Consider the following 20,657-nt stretch of genomic DNA (forward strand, 5'->3'; position numbering starts at 1 on the left):
ATGCCTTGTCCAATTACAGGTGTGTTATATATATATACGGACGCCGATGTATTATCTACACCCTATAAATAGACCTCAACACATTTAACGCAATCTCCACGTACTTCTCCTGTCATCTCCAACTATGGTCAGACACAGGAAGTTGACATTACGGATAAAAATGCATGACCTTTTTACGAGCTTTCCTGAGACTACGTGACGTCACTGTGCTGTCAATTGAAATGCAAAGCTTTTAATGAAATTCACTTTGATTTCATAAACATCCGGGAAGAATGTTTATAGTGTCGTAGCCCAGAAACGCTAAAAATGACAGATATCACCAGGGTTTCTAGGTTATCTGAGACGTTTATCAGAAAGACACAGTAATCATATGTACATCATAAGACGAAAACAAGCCAAACCTTTGTCTTTTATCTTCTCAGCACACATGCCATTGTGATCAATATTTGTGTTACTGAAGTATTTAACTTTGTGCTTCTGTATCATGGATCCTTACCGACATAAATAAATATATTTACTTGTTAAAACATGGACGGATTTACTGGAACCTCACGAGAGTGGATTTCTCCCCAACCGTGCACTGTACACCACTTATCTTATTATGTGTGAACGCAGTGATATGTTAAAATCGCAGAATCACTTACCGAGAAAACAACACCACCGCGAAAAATTGCCGTGTGTTCAGTAGTTTTAGGAGCGGTCCAGAGGACAGGTTCGCGATGTTTCCGGAACTACTCGTTTCCCTAGGTAAACTTAATTAAACAGTTCTAACTCGTTGCGTACAGCCTGGCGAAGAAGATACGGCACTCAATAGATGTGGAAAGGAGTTCGAATCTGACAGGAAAACTTTTTACAGTTTAAAAGAGAGAAAAGGAGAGAGACAAGGGAGATAATGGCAACACCTATACTATGTTCTAACTACCGCACGGCAACACACAAAGGTGTGTCAAATATTTCAAGGCAACGATCAGATAAACATGTTTATGCTAAACCTATCAAGGCGCCACTCGTATGTGCTAAACCTCTCATGGCAACACCACAATGTGTGCTAAACCTCTCATGACAACACCACAATGTGTGCTAAACAACTCATGGCAACACCACAATGTGTGCTAAATATTTCACAGCAGCAATCGGTTAGGTGTTAAACCTGACAAGACAATACTTCAGTATGTGATTTCTGAGGACATCACTCTAAAACATTTGCTAGACGTTTCGAATCAACCCTAAAATGAACGATGAAGATAACAATACGAATGTACGACAACATCTATAACATGTTATACCTTTCAAGGGTAAAATTTGCTAATTTCACAACGCAAAAATCAAAGCGTGCTCACAGCAATAGCCAAAAGTGCATTAAAATCATCAAGGATGCACTCAAATTCTTTTTAAAATTTCTCATTGTTCACTTATAGCAAATAGCTTAAAAGATTTGCAAACACCAAATATAGAGCGTTGCATGTCTATAGAATTCCCACAAAATCACGTTCTCAATTAGAATATGCTATATATACTTATCCAGTATTAATAATTCTAGTGCAGGAAAAATACTTAAACATGGAATATGATTAACAGTAGTATGAAAATAAAGGACACGGCATCGCTTTAGTGGTTGACAGTAGTTTCTGAGTGATGTAATTTTGCTACATGAGACATGCCTTTTTTATAGGAAAATTATATAAATCTAAACAAAACAGGATTCAGATAAAAAGCATGTAAGGTACATGTAATTGATGCCCTTTTATACAAACATTTAACGACCTATTTTTAATACAGTCCGAATACGTAATTTCCGTTTGACTCACATACGCTTGTTACCGTGTTAGAGACACCGCGATACCGTCCCTCATAGGACATACGCCTAGCCTTTATACCGTTTACAGAAGCAAAAAGAAAAAGATACATCTGATATCATAACAATCATGTACAATAATGGTCCCTTGATTAAAAGCTTTTTACAATCTCATCACATAAATATCGTAAATCCTGTTTGAGCCAGTTATATACCTTAACATGGAGTGATAAGTTAGGCGACCAGAACGTCGTTTGTTCACCAATATTAGAGGTATTATTTACTGCAGGTGGAAAGAAGTAAAGCGCCATCTTCATTCTTTGTTTTCGGCTAATGATGAATTCATTCTTGAAATGTGCTAAACAAACTTGATATAGTGGTCTTGGCATTCCTAGGGGTGACTGATGTAGGCTGAGAGAGATGTCGGCACGATGTAGGGCCTACACTAAAATATGGCGAAGTCGGACCAGGATGGATTGTTGCTCTTTCACTTGCCAGGCGAAGCGGGTCGATGGGCATCGTTTATGCTTATCGACCAATTAAGAACATGGCGATTCTAATCGATGTTAGCTTCAATGTGCAGATAGCCTGCTACATTCGTTAAGCCGCAACAGGATACACGATCTATGAGTTTTCATTAAGAGACAACATTTCATTCCCCAAAGTCTAGTCACTACTGTAAACGGCATTTTTCCGCCTTAAAAAAACAACATTGTCTTGTCTTGAATTCGATCATGTTACTTACCGGTACAGCTAACTAAAAAGAATATATTTTTGTCTCGATTTGAATTCGCTTTCTCATTCAATGTCAATTTGTGCGAAAAATATCATATCTTCTTTATCTTTTCTCTACGTTTCCCGTAGCTCTGGGGCTCCCAAGTCACATCCAAGTGCGCTCTGAATTCCTGCATGTAGCTCGTGTCTTTTGAGTTTCCCTTTCACCTCAAAGTCCGTTCTTCAAGTCGGCTGTGATACAAAAGCTCCCTCGGGGGATATAGCCCTAATTTATTATTCCCTTGTCCCTGTCAGCCATTGTGTTTCCCACATTGCTGTCCCCGTCATAAACCCTTATCCATTGTGGTATGTATTTTGTTCTTGTTGCATATCTTGGTTTCAACCTGTTACTTCCAGTTCACATCACACAAACATGCCAGTATGATAATTGTACCACAATAAGATATAAAGGAGTTTAAATCAATTCGTCCATCCATGCTGTACAGATATATTTCCATGAATGGGACCACATGCCATTCCCCATCAGGATGTTGTGGATATAGTCGTTAGTGGCGATCCTGTCGTGCAGCATCCGGTCTACGGACATCAGAATTAGTCCTCGGTGGTGGTCTAAATGTCGTACAGCGTATTAGCCTTTAAAGGCACAAACTGGGGCTAAGGTAATGTTGGAGACGTGCATTGGTATCCGACGTAGCATCTTTCTAGAAGTTAGCTCAACGAAGTCGCAGCTTGACCAGATAGGTTAATCGGTTTAGCTTGTAAGACAATATCCTAAAGAGCAATTCGGCGCCATAAACTGGACAACAATCAACACTCTACGAACACATTACAATGCCTAGATCTCATATCAATTAATTCTAAAATGGGTTTATTGGTGAAAAGAATATTTACAGTGCAAAACGTAAACATTGGCGTGAATTAGCATATGGATAACTAAGATCGCCATGGCAATATTTATAATAGTTTTCACAATGTTTTCATTTGAGCAAAGTTTATGGTATAAAAAGAAGGCTAAAGCAATCTTCTCCGAATTTCAAACTCGTTTATGTACGTACAGCAACACTGCGGAAGGATTTCAGGACCCGGAGATACGACTGAATGAGGGGTAAATGTCCATCGCTGATTTACCGAGTGCCTATTGTCGGTGTCTGTAGACAGAAAACATAGCCAAGTGTATGTGAACATTTCCAGCCACTTTGTAACAGTCTATACATACATATCCGCACAACAACAACGGACGACCAGCATCAAAATATGCCTTCTACTTCATTCAAGAAATATTAATACTTCCCACATGTTGGTATTTCCTCCTCCCCCTCCTCCATCCCCCGCCGTCTCGTCTTATCGCTGATGATCAGAGTAACACGGCGGTACAATGACTAAGTAAAGCTTTGCTCCAAATCTTGTTAGACCAAAACCGTACCAATTAATAAAACCTGTCTTTTTTGTTTATCTTTTTTTTCTTTTAGAAGATTACACATTTCAATTGCTTGAGCATCAGGTACAAAGCTTTTGAATTCTGTAATCATAAATTGTTAATTAATTCTCGAGTGATGTAATATCTCCTTTAGTCTTATTTGCAAAATCTGGAAATGCAAGATGTGGCCAATTTCTGTGTGGTTGCTGTCAAGGCCTAAGGCTTTTTTATGTAAATACTTCCGACGTCCGTCTCACGCGAGTCAATGTAACGGCTATCAAACACCCAAAACAAGAACATCTGACGTCGTCGTTATGGGGTGTTGGCACCGACAAAACTTAAACTGTCATTCAAACCTATCTGTGTAGACTAGCGTGTGGGTCCGGACCTCGGAGAGGGTACATCAGGGTGTGGGTCCGGACCTCGGAGAGGATACAGCAGCGTGTGGGTCCGGGCCTCGGAGAGGACCATCGCGTGTGGGCGGACCTCGGAGAGGATACAGCAGCGTGTGGGTCCGGACCTCGGAGAGGATACAGCAGCGTGTGGGTCCGGACCTCGGCGAGGATACAGCAGCGTGCGGGTCCGGACCTCGGAGAGGATACAGCAGCGTGCGGGCCCGGATCTCGAAGAGGATACAGCAGCGTGTGGGTCCGGACCTCGGAGAGGATACAGCAGCGTATGGGTCACGACCTCGGAGAGGATACAGCAGCGTGCGTACCCGGACCTCGGAGAGGATACAGCAGCGTGCGGGCCCGGACCTAGGAGAGGATACAGCAGCGTGTGGGTCCGGACCTCGGAGAGGATACAGCAGCGTGCGTGCCCGGACCTCGGAGACGATACAGCAGCGTGTGGGTCCGGACCTCGGAGAGGATACAGCAGCGTGCGGGCCCGGACCTCGGAGAGGATACAGCAACGTGCGGGCCCGGACCTCGGAGAGTATATATCAGGGTGTGGGTCCAGACCTCGGAGAGGATACAGCAGCGTGCGGGTCCGGACCTCGGAGAGGATACAGCAGGGTGAAGTTAAATCTGTATAGAAGGGCCATGTTACTTTCGGTTTTTTTAGGATATTTTGGAGAGTGATCTATCCATTTAGGTAGCCTGCGGTAACTTACTTTCCATTCAGTTAGATCATAACACCATTGTACTGTTTAATAACATTGATCTTTAAAAGGCAGGTAAAACTCATATAAACCTCATACCGTAAAACTATATGCACTTAATCCTAACACTGACTCATGCCTCATACCGTCAAACTATATACACTTAATCCTAACACTGACTCAAGCCTCATACCGTCAAACTATATACACTTAATCTTAACACTGACTCACGCCTCATACCGTCAAACTATATAACTTAATCTTAACACTGACTCAAACCACATACCGTCAAACTATATACACTTAATCTCAACACTGACTCAAGCCTCATACCGACAAACTATATACATTTAATCTTAACACTGCCTCATCCTCATACCGTCAAACTATATACACTTAATCTTAACACTGACTTAAGCGTCATACCGTCAAACTATATACACCTAATCCTAACACTGACTCAAGCCTCATACTGTCAAACTATATACACTTAATCTCAACACTGACTCAAGCCTCATACCGTCAACCTATATACACTTAAATTTAACACTGACTCAAGCCTCATACCGTCAAACTATATACATTTAATCTTAACACTGACTCATCCTCATACCGTCAAACTATATACACTTAATCTTAACACTGACTCAAGCTTCATACCGTCAAACTATATGCACTTAATCTTAACACTGACTCAAGCCTCATACCGTCAAACTATATACACTTAATCTCAACACTGACTCAAGCCTCATACCGTCAAACTATATACACTTAATCTTAATAAAGATGGGAACATATCTATAAACCTCGCCCGAACTTATTTTTTTGTGTCTTGAAATGTATCTAATAATTACAATCTGTATTTAGATTGGACGATATTGGTATAATCTTGTGTAACTGTTTGAAAGACCTACTCAGCAAACTGATTCACTGACGTTTAACGCTAATCATCCCCGTCAGCAGTTCTCGTTTTAGCTTATTTTTTTCTCTGTTGTCAGAGCTACAAATGTATTGGAGACCTCCATATTTCCTTTCTATTTTATTTTAATAATGCAGTGCGTTTTCCTAGTGTGTATAGCATGTCGTCGGACAATACGTTATCGCACCATTACAAGTTGTTTACGTATTGATAAGTGAACATTGTTAGTGTCTACTCCCAACCCCAATGTTATAATAGAGCATGTTTAAAATACAACAATGGCCTCAGACACGCGACCAATAAAGTCACAACGAAGTGTATTGTTGCTTGATGTGACTTGGCTAAGATTATAACCAGCCATACTGACTTGTAACCAAAACCGGTTTCGTTCCATTGCTCCCGGTAGACGGCGTCGTCAAGGAATTTTATAAAACAAAACATACGAAGCAATGTGATGAGATTGGTCTAATCGACCCCTTAACTTTTATATGATCCCTTACACTTTAAATGCTGTAATGAACCGAAGCGGATTTCTGACTGTGGCATACTAAATTCAAGATATTTTCCAGTATTCTTCCTGTCACGGGAAGAATCTAAAACGCTTATGTGATATTTTATAAGAAATTTTATATCTTTCTTATAATAATAAGCTTTATGAACATCAGCTGAATTTATCTCACATGCTTATACACTAACACGTGCATGCATACATATGAACGAACTTTTAGATACGAGTGAACACAAGAAAAATACTTGCTGACATAGATCTATTTTTTCAGAGTGGTGATATTCCATTTGTATGTTATTGGTATAAATTCGTGCTAGCGCAGAATATGCTTTATTAGAATGTGGAAAAGATAAACCTGCAAATGTAATTCAATTACAAGAACGAGCTGAAATGTTGATCCAGAGGTTGATGTATGAGGCATCGCATGTTCAAAAGGACTGCTTTGGCTTATCAGCTGTCGTGCTAGAACGCGCCACGACTCGACTCCTCTCAAATTACAGTAACCGATATACCAACGTCCTGAGTGTCATATATACCCAATTCAACAATACACATCATTTGATACAGTTGAAAAGAAAAATTTAAACATTTTTATTGTCTTAGAGCGGCTGACAAAAATTATATTGAAGTTTATATACTATTTACACGGAACAAACCCCCTCGTCAAACCGCAAACTTAAGCTGGACACCGCGGGGGATTTATCTGTATTATTTCACGGGTTTAAAAGCCCAGGATCGATTACGTCTAGCTAGAGTAGCTGGTATATAGAGTTCTAACTTTCATTTATACACAACCCACCTTCTGATGAATATATCTTGCTCATGCTTTGTTATAAATGTAGAATAAAAAATGCATGTTAAAACCGTTTTAAAACCATGTCGCTACACATTTTAGCGCCGAAGTCCTGGTAAGTGCCTGACTGCGCGCGCCATTTACAGATTTGACTGAGGAGGGGTTGGACCTCCCTGTTGTAATTAAATGTATTGAAAGCCGTAGAGGAGGGGACGTTCGAGATAAAATTTCTGCCATTCAGCAATGATGACGTAGATATTCACGACGGAGGATTTTATACCCTTTTTATTCAAGACAGCTAAAAAATAACAATGATCTGCAACGCGTGTGCTTAAAATGATGGCGCTTAGCTACCTCAGCGATACAGATGTTACAGATGAGGAATGAACTCGGGTGTGACATGCGTTATGAGGTACTGTTATACCAGAGCACTAGCTATTCGGAACTATTGTAACAGTTGATCTGTATTAACTGAAAACCTGACTTATCCAAAATACCATTACTGTGTGGAAGACCACAGAGTAGCAGTTCTATCTGAGATCTTACACCTAAACACGATATAATGACGGTAGTATAGAAAACCATAGAGGTTTGTGTTCTCGCAACAAAATAAAGACAGTGTTCACGTATGGTTGGGTCACTATAGAGTATCATCTCACTGACACGTCACAACCCGGACACAGTAGCAGAGAACATTATCTCTACCCAGCTACATTATACTGACGACGGGTAACCCAGGGCTGTCTCTACCCATCTACATTAAACTGACGACGGGTAAACTAGAGGTGTCTCTACCCAGCTACATTATACTGACGACGGGTAAACCAGAGGTGTCTCTACCCAGTTACATTATACTGACGACGGGTAACCCAGGGCTGTCTCTACCCAACTACATTAAACTGACGACGGGTAAACCAGAGGTGTCTCTACCCAGTATCATTATACTGACGACGGGTAAACCAGAGGTGTCTCTCCCCAGCTACATTATACTGACGACGGGTAACCCAGAGGTGTCTCTACCCAGCTACATTATAATGACGACGGGTAAACCAGAGGTGTCTCTACCCAGCTGCATTATACTGACGACGGGTAACCCAGGGCTGTCTCTACCCAACTACATTAAACTGACGACGGGTAAACCAGAGGTGTCTCTACCAAGCTACATTATACTGACGACGGGTAAACCAGGGCTGTCTCTACCCAGCTCCATTATACTGACGACGGGTAAACCAGAGGTGTCTCTCCCCAGCTACATTATACTGACGACGGGTAACCCAGAGGTGTCTCTACCCAGCTACATTATAATGACGACGGGTAAACCAGAGGTGTCTCTACCCAGCTGCATTATACTGACGACGGGTAACCCAGGGCTGTCTCTACCCAGCTACATTAAACTGACGACGGGTAACCCAGGGCTGTCTCTACCCAGCTACATTAAACTGACGACGGGTAACCCAGGGCTGTCTCTACCCATCTACATTAAACTGACGACGGGTAAACCAGAGGTGTCTCTACCCAGTTACATTATACTGACGACGGGTAAACCAGAGGTGTCTCTCCCCAGCTACATTATACTGACGACGGGTAACCCAGAGGTGTCTCTACCCAGCTACATTATAATGACGACGGGTAAACCAGAGGTGTCTCTACCCAGTATCATTATACTGACGACGGGTAAACCAGAGGTGTCTCTCCCCAGCTACATTATACTGACGACGGGTAACCCAGAGGTGTCTCTACCCAGCTACATTATAATGACGACGGGTAAACCAGAGGTGTCTCTACCCAGTATCATTATACTGACGACGGGTAAACCAGAGGTGTCTCTCCCCAGCTACATTATACTGACGACGGGTAACCCAGAGGTGTCTCTACCCAGCTACATTATAATGACGACGGGTAAACCAGAGGTGTCTCTACCCAGTTACATTATACTGACGACGGGGAAACCAGAGGTGTCTCTACCCAGCTACATTATATTGACGACGGGTAAACCAGAGGTGTCTCTACCCAGCTGCATTATACTGACGACGGGTAAACCAGAGGTGTCTCTACCCAGCAACATTATACTGACGACGGGTAAACCAGGGCTGTCTCTACCCAGCTCCATTATACTGACGACGGGTAAACCAGAGGTGTCTCTAGCCAGTAACATTATACTGACGACGGGTAAACCAGAGGCGTCTCTACCCAGTAACATTATACTGACGACGGGTAAACCAGAGGTGTCCAAGGAGACGCTGCCTAAAGATTGGGGTCCTAAATATTCACAGTGGGGGCAGCAGACCATTCTTGTTATATCACTGTCCTCTACGCGTACCAGAATCCTAGGGAGTTTTATAATCCGAGACGTTGACAAAGATACCGAGGACACTGACAAGGACACTGACGAGGACAATACGAACTGGGACAATAACAGACCCGTATGTTAATATTAACAAACCACAGCGGCGACAACGAGGCACACCACACACACTCCCCACAACAATAGCATTTAATGTTCTTTTGATTGAAAATAAATATTGACGCTAACTCTTCGTTCTAAAACCGTAATCTAATCTTCAGTAAATACAGAAAGATGTATATCAACCCCTAAATATGTCATCACGTTTCTTGTAAATGTTTTCGACACCGTGGAGCTGTGTTTTACCTCCTATCCTGTACTGGACGCTAAGTGCAGCCTATAAAGGGGACTGCGGTCATGCAACGTTTAAACCCTATGAACCATACGTGGATTGAAATAAGTCTCTTCGTTAAATCAACCTTGTTTTTAATTGTTTGTACTGTTATGTGTTATGTGAATAACAGAATGCTTTAGAGCGAACATATTTTCATAAAACACAACACCGGGTGAATATTTTAAAAAGTAATATATCCTTTCATAAAATGCCTATTCCTAATCATCAAGCAAGGCCGGTGGGTTTAGATGATACAGATTAGCATTAAGATCGATATGTTCTCTATTGCTCGCAAGCTGTTACGCTAGTAGTCGTGTATATTGATTTTAATATTACACATTGATAACATTGCTCTTAAATTTTCACGGCTTTTGCTGAAAAAGCAAATTTGATGATAAATGATCCATACCTGCGTTCTATACATGATAAACTGTTAACCGTGAGAACAGGTTTCTGCCACAAAGCGTGGTAGTGTAGGCTACGCACTTCAGTGAAAAATGGATGTCTTCTGATGGTGGCTTTTAATAGGACCCGATTTTAAAGTAAACTATACAAATTATCAAATAGATTGTTGAAGATGATTTTGATAATGTAAGTTATCCGGCAGTTTATTATGTGGGCTTGTATTGACGTATTGATCTCGGCTGCATGCGATGCATGTTTAAAGAGTGATATCACCTGCGTGTGTGTGTGAGTTAAACACCCAGTCTTTAACACACAATAGAGCGTCTAAACCAAGGGATGAACACTGGAATCTACATAATCCGGGGGGCCCCATTCTATCTCACGTTTTCACGTCTATAAGACCACTTTACACACTCAACGATTCAAATATTGGTAAACGAGGCATTTGCATCACCATTTAATGTCAATCTAGTAGCAACAGTTTTGTACAAACACTAAAACGTTACACTTGTACTATCATTAAAACATTACACTTGTACAAACACTAAAACGTTACACTTGTACTAACATTAAAACGTTACACTTGTACTGGCATTAAAACGGTACACTTGTACAATCACTAAAACGTTACACTTGTACTAGCATTAAAACGTTACACTTGAACTAGCATTAAAACATTACACTTGTACTAGCATTAAAACGTTACACTTGTACAAACACTAAAACGTTACACTTGAACTAGCATTAAAACATTACACTTGTACTAGCATAAAAACGTTATACTTGTACTAGCACTAAAACGTTACACTTGTACTAGCACTAAAACGTTACACTTGTACTAGCATTAAAACATTACACTTGTACAAAAACTAAAACGTTACACTTGTACTAGCATTAAAACGTCACACTTGTACAAACACTAAAACGTTGCACTTGTACTAGCATTAAAACATTACACTTCAGCTAGCATTAAAACATTACACTTGTACTAGCATTAAAACGTTACACTTGCACTAGCATTAAAACGTTACACTTGTACTAGCGCTAAAACATTACACTTGTACTAGCATTAAAACGTTACACTTGTACAAGCACTAAAACATTACACTTGTACTAGCACTAAAACGTTACACTTGTACTAGCATTAAAACGTTACACTTGTAATAACACAAAAAACGTTCTTGTACCGTCCAGGTAACGTGTATAGTTAACGTAACCAGATAACGTGTAAGTTAATGTAACCATGTAACGTGTAAGTTAATGTAACTAGGTAACGTGTATAGTTAACGTAACCAGGTAACGTGTATAGTTAACGTAACCAGGTAACGTGTAAGTTAATGTAACCAGGTAACGTGTAAGTTAATGTAACCAGGTAACGTGTATAGTTAACGTAACCAGGTAACGTGTATAGTTAACGTAACCAGGTAACGTGTACGTTAATGTAACCAGGTAACGTGTATAGTTTACAAGATTCAAGATTATTTATTCACTCCGGACACACATTTTGTGTCTAACAGGAGGTAAATCTTCAGATACATTTAATAATGGCATACCAAGTAATATGTTCTTGTTACGTAACCAGCTAGTGTTTCCAAGTTGTGACCTTTCAATATGGTGAGGTTATTGCCTTAAGATGATTAAATTGAGAGTGGGCACTGCGTCACGTATTACCTTAGCTGTATGAAACAAAACAAGTTCTGATGAGATATGTGATATGGTCAGTGAACACTGGAAATCCATTTATACTCGACGAGCTTTACTGACTCCTTAAGAATCGCTCGTATCAAAATCATTCCTTTGTTTATATATCGAAACATACAGATTTGTGGATCAATAGTGCTGGACTCCCCTGATACATGTCACAGCGGTTTGTCGTGATAATCGACGATATTAACTATAAGTAGTTTGTTACGTTGAGCATTAATTGCATTTCGGTATGCTGTTAATTAGCCAGAACCTGCTGTTCCCTTAATTGATAATGAAGGCAAAGAGTAACTGCCATTGCTGATTTAGGTATCATTATGCCAATCCTAACCTGTATACTACGACTGGAGCACGTACACAGCTAACTGCCATTGCTGATTTAAGTATCAATATGTCAATCCTAACCTGTAAACTACGACTGGAGCACGTACACAGCTAACTGCCATTGCTGATTTAAGTATCAATATGTCAATCCTAACCTGTATACTACGACTGGAGCACGTACACAGCTAACTGCCATTACTGATTTAGGTATCATTATGCCAATCCTAACCTGTATACTACGACTGGGGCACGTACACAGCTAACTGCCATTACTGATTTAGGTATCATTGTGCCAATCCTAACCTGTGTACTACGAACGCTTGGCTGCATTGAAAGATTAATGTATATAAATGGCATTTCCCTATTCATACTCCTGTATACACAAACCCATCCCTCTGCTATCAGGAACCCCAGTTTGTGTGAGGTCTGGGATGTCACGCCTCTGTTTGTACGCCCGGACCAATAGTACATCATGTTTCTGTTAAAACTCTATTTACTCTCCATGGCTTCAGACAGTGTCTACTAACCTGTCTATAATTACTATGACTTCAGCCTTTAATCTTTTATCTTCCTATATCCTCCTTTCACCTGTATTTAGAGGTAACGTCATCCCCTTCACATTTATCACCTGTCTATAAAGGTCACACCATCAATTGGCCACAAATTATCTGTCGATGACCGCATATCACCTGTCTATAGTCCCAAATCACCTATCTACAGACTATGTCACCTGTCGATAAACCCATATCACCTGTCTATAGCCCCATATCACCTGTCTATAGCCGCATATCATCTATCTACATACGTATAGCACATGCTGATAGTCCAATATCACCTGTCTATAGCTACATATCACTTCTCTATAGCCGCATATCACCTGCCTATAGCTACATATTACCTGTCTATAGCTACATATTCCCTCTCTATAGCCGCATATCACCTGTCTATAACCGCATATCACCTGTCTACAGCCGTATATCACCTGCCTACAACCCCATATCTACTGTCTATAGCTCCATATCACCTGTCTATAGCCCCGTATCACCTGTCTAAAGCGCCCTATTACGTGTCTACAGCCGTATATCACCTGTATGTAGCCGTATATCACCTGTCTATAGCCCCAAATCACCTGTCTACAGCCGCATATCACCTGTCTCTAGCCCCATATCACCTATCTATAGCCGCATATCACCTTTCTATAGCCGTATATGCCATGTATATAGCCACATATCACCTGTCTATAGCCGCATATCACCTGTCTACAGCCGCATACCCCCTGTCTACAGCCCCATATCACCTGTCTACAGCCCCATATCCCCTGCCTATAGCTACATATGACCTGTCTATAGCTACATATTCCCTCTCTATAACCGCATATCACCTGTCTATAACCGCATATAACCTGCCTACAACCCCATATCTACTGTCTATAGCTCCATATCACCTGTCTATAGCCCCGTATCACCTGTCTAAAGCGCACTATTACGTGTCTACAGCCGTATATCACCTATATGTAGCCGTATATCACCTGTCTATAGCCCCATATCACCTGTCTACAGCCCCATATCACCTGCCTATAGCTACATATGACCTGTCTATAGCTACATATTCCCTCTCTATAACCGCATATCACCTGTCTATAACCGCATATAACCTGCCTACAACCCCATATCTACTGTCTATAGCTCCATATCACCTGTCTATAGCCCCGTATCACCTGTCTAAAGCGCACTATTACGTGTCTAAAGCCGTATATCACCTATATGTAGCCGTATATCCCCTGTCTATAGCCCCATATCCCCTGTCTACAGCCGCATATCACCTGTCTACATCCGTATATCACCTGTATAAAGCCCCATAGCACCTGTCTACAGCCGCATACCACCTGTCTACAGCCGCATATCACCTGTCTATATCCGTATATCACCTGTATAAAGCCCCATATCACGCCCCATAGCACCTGTCTCACCTGTCCACAGCCCCATATCACCTGTCTATAGCCGCATATCACCTGTCTAAAGCCCCATACCACCTGTCTACAGCCGCATACCACCTGTCTACAGCCGCAGATCACCTGTCTATAGCCGTATATCACCTGTATAAAGCCCATATCACCTGTCTACAGCCGCTTACCCCCTGTCCACAGCCCCATATCACCCGTCTATAGCCCAATATCACCTGTCCACAGCCCCATATCACCTTCTATAGCCCCATACCACCTGTCTTCAGCACCATATCACCTGTCTATAGCCCCATATCACCTGTCTACAGCCGCATATCACCTGTTTATAGCCGTATATCACCTGTCTAAAGCCCATATCACCTGTCTACAGCCGCTTACCACCTGTCCACAGCCCCATATCACCCGTCTATAGCCCAATATCACCTGTCCACAGCCCCATATCACCTTCTATAGCCCCATACCACCTGTCTTCAGCACCATATCACCTGTCTATAGCCCCATATCACCTGTTTATAACCGCATAGCACCTTTCTATAGCCGTATATTACCTGTCTATAACAGTATATGCCATGTCTATAGCCACATATCACCTATCTATAGCAGCATTCACCTGTCTATAGCCTCATATCACCTGTCTATAGCCCCATATCACCTGTCTATAGCCCCATATCACCTGTCTATAGACTTAATGTATTAACAAATGTTATGAGGTAGCATATCCAGTGTAGTCTGAAGACTATAACAAATACGCCACATACAGAACAGATATTCTCATCATACATGAATTAAATTTAACAGTCTTTGCGTTACAATAAGGTAACATTAGGTTAGTTTTCCACCTAACTGGTACAATTGTATTCCATGATGGTTTGTTGAACAATGCTGTTTCCCTACCACTATTACACCGATCCATCTTTGCGTGTTTATTTAGGATCAGTATGAAGAAAGTTGAGTTGGGCATTTTTAAATTTTAACTTTCGACTAAAATGTTGTTATTAATTTCTTCTTTAATAATCATTTTTTATTGTCAAGAGGTGATTTCTTAGAATACCATAAATATTTCACTTTAGCCGGTTTTCATTTGACACCTTATTCCTCACCCGAGACGTATATACTACATGTCTCTTTCCAGACCAAATTATCTTTGATAACCTTTGTGAAACAGAAGCCAGATGAGCGTGCCTCGGATGGCTTACTTCCTGCCCCTCACAAAGACATTTCAGTTTTAAATTGCCGAGTAATGTTCGTCACATACTTGACAGAAGTTTGCCGTCTGTGCACTCTCTAAACACGTCTACAGCACCAACATGGTAAGCAGGACACGGATCGATACAACGATACAGCTAAACATTACCCTTTGTTAGCGGAACTATATCTATACTATCAACAGTTCGTTAGCCAGGTAAGTACGGATATAGGCAACAATCGGTCAGTGGTGCAAGATGACCTGTGCTACTCTAACAGGTGATCGGTCAGTCGATACTACTGTACCATGTGACCGGTCAGTTGTTCTANTGTTAAAAAGTGTAAGCTTATTTGTTCAAAAATTAACAAAAGTACTTTAGTGTCTCTATTCTTTAAGTTTTTCTTTTGTTTGCTAGTGACATTTTTATAAGTTGAACACTGAATTATTTGTATGTAACTACACGTATATATATTTTTTATGTACTATGCTATGGTATAGAATGTTTGCCTGTCATGCACTCAAACTATGTTATATATACATGACCTCTTGTTACACATATTATGTGTGTCTGAGTGAAATAAAAATCTTGAATCTTACAGCTGATTGACCCGTACAGTTACATGTCAACGGTCAGTTTGAGATATAACAAAGGTCACCGCCAGTAAACCTTCCATACTTGTGCTTGGTGTTGGCGTTGTCTGTTCCGGTATTTTAAGTGATCGAAAGGTCAGTGAGTGCAAAAGAAGTGTCATTTATTAATTAACCTTATGTAATGCATTCGTTAATTTAGATCGGAATGTTGAGTCCATATTGTCAATACTAACTATTGTTCGTATTGCATATTTGTAGCTCTATTTAGTTGGAGTTACAGTAATGTTGCATTGGATTTGTTTATTTTATTGAAGCTCTTTTTAAAAAGGAGGTACACAAATGCTGCATATCTGGAACTCTTTTTAAAAAGGAGGTACACAAATGCTGCATATCTGGAACTCTTTTTAAAAAGGAGGTACACAAATGCTGCATATCTGGAACTCTTTTGCGACTTTTGAGACTTTTAAATGTACTAACAGTGACGTTGCATAGGAACATATTTTTTGAAATGGAGACACAGCAACGTTGTATATTTATAAGAATTCTTTTGAAAAAGGAGATATAGTGATTTTGCAGATACACTAACGTTGCATATTTGGAAATATTTCGCACATTTCCTTAAATAGGACTATAAAACAAACCACACCCAACCCTGATCTCAGGAATCAATATATGTAGCAGAAATTCTGTCACAAACGCAGAAAATAGACTCCTAATGACGTTCCCTCTGTCAGATGAGATTATTTCGGCCGGATTTTGTAGTTATGGCGTCAGCAATAATATTTTTAGTGACGTATGATGTAATCGTGTGTATAGCCGTCACATAATGCTGTTGATACCAAACCATTTTTTAATCGACACGAAGGAATGTTTCTTGTTTATTGGACATAGAACAAGTTCCATACACGCGCCAAGGATACAGAATGTGCGCATGAACATGTCCCGGGTATCACACACGCTCGAAGGTAGGCGTGTTAATATTCATTTCCGGTGTGAAATGGATCGATCGTTTCCACCGTCTAATTGCAAATACGATTTATATACCACATAGTATTTATTAGACGCAGGTTTACGTGTAGCCCACGAGATAATCGTCAAGATGATATCTACTGGGTTTATAGCATATCACGGCTCTCCGTTCCGACATAAAACAACACAATGAAAAGCCTTGCTGTGTTCGCTGTTGATTGGTAGTTCAATGCTGTAGATATAGTCTGCTAATTGTAATGATAATACAGTGCGCTTTCCATAACACCTACCACAGCAGGCGGCTTATAACAAGCGCACGAAACAGAGTTCTGAAATGGAAAAAATCGAGCAGTCGCGAAATTACCTACAGTCAATATCTGTAACGACGACGACGACGAAACTTGGATGATATAGACAAACATGGCAAAAACAATGTAACGACAATAAAAGGGTGATAAAAGACGAAGACGACGGACGACAAAGATGAAAATTGAAATGAACTAACAATAAAAAGGGGGCAATAGACGAAAACAATTAATGATAAGGGATGACGATTGTTTAAATAAATACAACTAAAATCCAATAAAGACAACAACCAGGAGTCTTGTGTTTTATACAAGTCCGTCTCTATCTGCTCATTTTGACGGAAAAGATTAAAGCGGAAGAATCAGTTATTTTGGAACCCATGATATAGTGTGGGAGTTTGAGGAATGGGTAATAAGGAACGACCATTAGTATTGAGAGATTGAAACCAAATAATACCGCCGATGTATCACTTACACGACACGCTATATGAACGGAACTACTGGACGATACATATAAGGCTTGGAGGACGCTAGTGACGTCATTGATGGTGATTGACCACGCGTGTTTCGTCACTTGGAAGGTGGGGCAGGGTGTGTATGTTGGATGGATGAAGATCATGTTTCATTGCCATGTCGTCACTTCTAGAGGTGGTGACAGGGGAGGGGAGGCACTAGCGTGTCGTTTGTCGCACGCGCTGTTGACATTAGAGAGATAATCTTTGTACGGGTTTAGGTATAGAGATATCGGACACATCAGATCGGGGATATGAACCCCAAAGGGGACCTGTTCAGCGCCGGATCTTGTTCCGTCCACGCATACATCCTACACTACATGGGATTACGATCCGAATATCGATCTAAATATTATACAATAGTTTTAATAATGATAAGTAATAACTAATAATAACCGTAGGACGCAAAAACCCGGACAGATATAGGTTTGACTTCCAATGGCTGTTGAAGTGCAATCTATTTCTGTACCCACGGTATTTCACTAATTAGTTCTAAAACAAACAAAAACTATCCGTTTCCTTGTCAAATTAAGTGTTTTTGGCATCAGGAGAAAGGTTGGTGGGTTTTACGTTGATAAAATTGTCTGGGAGATAATTTTGCGGAATGACACAGTACACGAAACACGTGTCCCGGTATTGCTGCACATACATGTCATTTTGAACGCTATCAAACCTAGCCGTCTGTCTACCGATAAACGTGGTAATGTATATATAACTCGAGAACACTCACAAAATACATGTTAAGTCTTTTTATCAAGATTCCAATCACGTTGAAATGTTTGTTGAGGTCAGTGTTCGAATCTTGACCGACGTCGGGACAGAGTGAATCGTACTATTCCTCACTTGGCAGCAGAATAATATGTCATGGAGGATTAAGTTTATGTCACTCACCCTAACTATCGGCATCATTCTTTGCCAAATAGACGCAAAAAACGACTTGATAACAAATTACGCACAGTGAATTGTCATATAAATTTAAGTGTTTTAGTCGCACGAGTTTCAGGTGATGGATGATATCACATGATAGAACCATTTACAGAAGGTTACACTACTTCATGCCAGGAAAATCCCACCCAAAGGGTTTTCAGATAGGGTTTCGCAACAATTTTAAAAGTCCGATGACAGACTTTCGGTATCTTACAACCTTGGGCACGAAAGATAGTTTTCTCTCATTCCGATCTGTAGTATAAGCAAAGAAAAAAAAGTCGCAATCTCCGAGTCACTGCATCGTAGTGTTCCGATGTTGTGACTTTTCGACGTGTGTCACTGTCATCCATTGTGACGTCACGCACGTGAAATGGGTTGTACGATAGAACTGTCTTACATCTCTTTCTTACGCTGGACCGTTCTGTCATATACTCATCGGAATGAGAGAAAAGAGGATCTCAGGTACAGGTGGAAAGATGATGTACTAAATCGACTAGGAGTTACGTGTTTATAGCAAGAGGTGTCAATACTGTTAATAAAAACTTGTGACGATTTCTGATATCATACCTTTAGTAACGACAAGAAAAAAGGAGCATTTAATCGGTCACTACAGACAGACTAGATAAAAGACAGACGGACGCACAAACACATGAACAGACAGACATTTCAACTGGTGGCCATACGGGGTACATACAGTTTCTAGGTGTTGTGTGGAAAGGTCACATTTAGCTGGCATGTGTCCGGACATTATCGTCTCGGGGCCAAGATTTCCTGATTTCTAGAGTCTTAGGTCCATCAGATCACTGGCATTTTGCGACTCCTATTGATTGCACAGGCTATTACAGTCGACATGTAATTGATGTCAATGGCCTCGAATGACCGCTCTAGACTGACGGGTTTGGCTCAAAACACTGTCCGGTATACTATACAGCAGAGTGAAGTTATGTCAGGGTCGTAATGACAACTCCTAATCAGTGAGCACAGGACGCTATTACACGGCGGTATTGATTTACCACGACGGTTTTTTATTTTATAAAATATTTACGTCCATTGTAAATGACTGGTATTGTTTAGAACAGCAACAAGAACCACTTTATCTCCGTTCACCACCGCGACTGTCAACGAGCTGCCGTGTATATAACATTAAATACCACGAAAACACGTAACACTTTACACAGTATATGTAGCTGTTGGCCAAAGGAGAGAAATGATCTTACCTAATAACAACACATGCATGAAGCGTGAAGCATGAAATGTTTTTTTAAGACGTTCGATTTATCCCGATATCGATTTCACTAAAGTAGTCTGCTAAAACTAAGCGGTCAAAGTCACACTGGTGGTCTGCTGGAACTAAGCGGTCAAGGTCACACTGGTGGTCTGCTAAAACTAAGTGGTCAAGATCACACTAATGGTCTGCTAGAACTAAGCGGTCAAGGTGACACTGGTGGTCCACTAAAACTAAGTAGTCAAGGTCACACTGGTGGTCCACTAAAACTAAGCGGTCAAGGTCACACTGGTGGTCCACTAAAACTAAGCGGTCAAGATCACACTAATGGTCTGCTAGAACTAAGCGGTCAAGGTGACACTGGTGGTCCACTAAAACTAAGTAGTCAAGGTCACACTGGTGGTCCACTTAAACTTAGTGGTCAAGGTTACACTGGTGGTCCACAAAAACTTAGTGGTCAAGGTTACACTGGTGGTCCACTAAAACTAAGTGGTCAAGGTCACACTGGTGGTCCACTAAAACTAAGCGGTTAATGTCACACTGGTGGTCCACTAAAACTAAGCGGTCAAGGTCACACTGGTGGTCCACTAAAACTAAGC

The 20,657-nt window shown here is 40.9% G+C and overlaps 1 protein-coding gene across 1 annotated transcript; it reads left to right on the plus strand.

Annotated features, from left to right (window-relative positions):
- Nucleotides 1-4,315: 4,315 nt before the first annotated feature.
- On the plus strand, nt 4,316-9,701 carry LOC110450083 (adhesive plaque matrix protein-like; the record flags this gene model as incomplete). Its single annotated transcript, XM_021497334.1, has 2 exons — nt 4,316-4,977; nt 7,979-9,701. Coding segments are annotated over 2 exons (2,385 nt in total), but the record flags the coding sequence as incomplete, so codon positions are not given.
- Between the last annotated feature and the right edge of the window lie 10,956 nt (nt 9,702-20,657).

The sequence above is a fragment of the Mizuhopecten yessoensis genome, unplaced genomic scaffold, assembly GCF_002113885.1.
Source record: "Mizuhopecten yessoensis strain PY_sf001 unplaced genomic scaffold, ASM211388v2 scaffold4977, whole genome shotgun sequence".
NCBI lineage: Eukaryota > Metazoa > Mollusca > Bivalvia > Pectinida > Pectinidae > Mizuhopecten > Mizuhopecten yessoensis.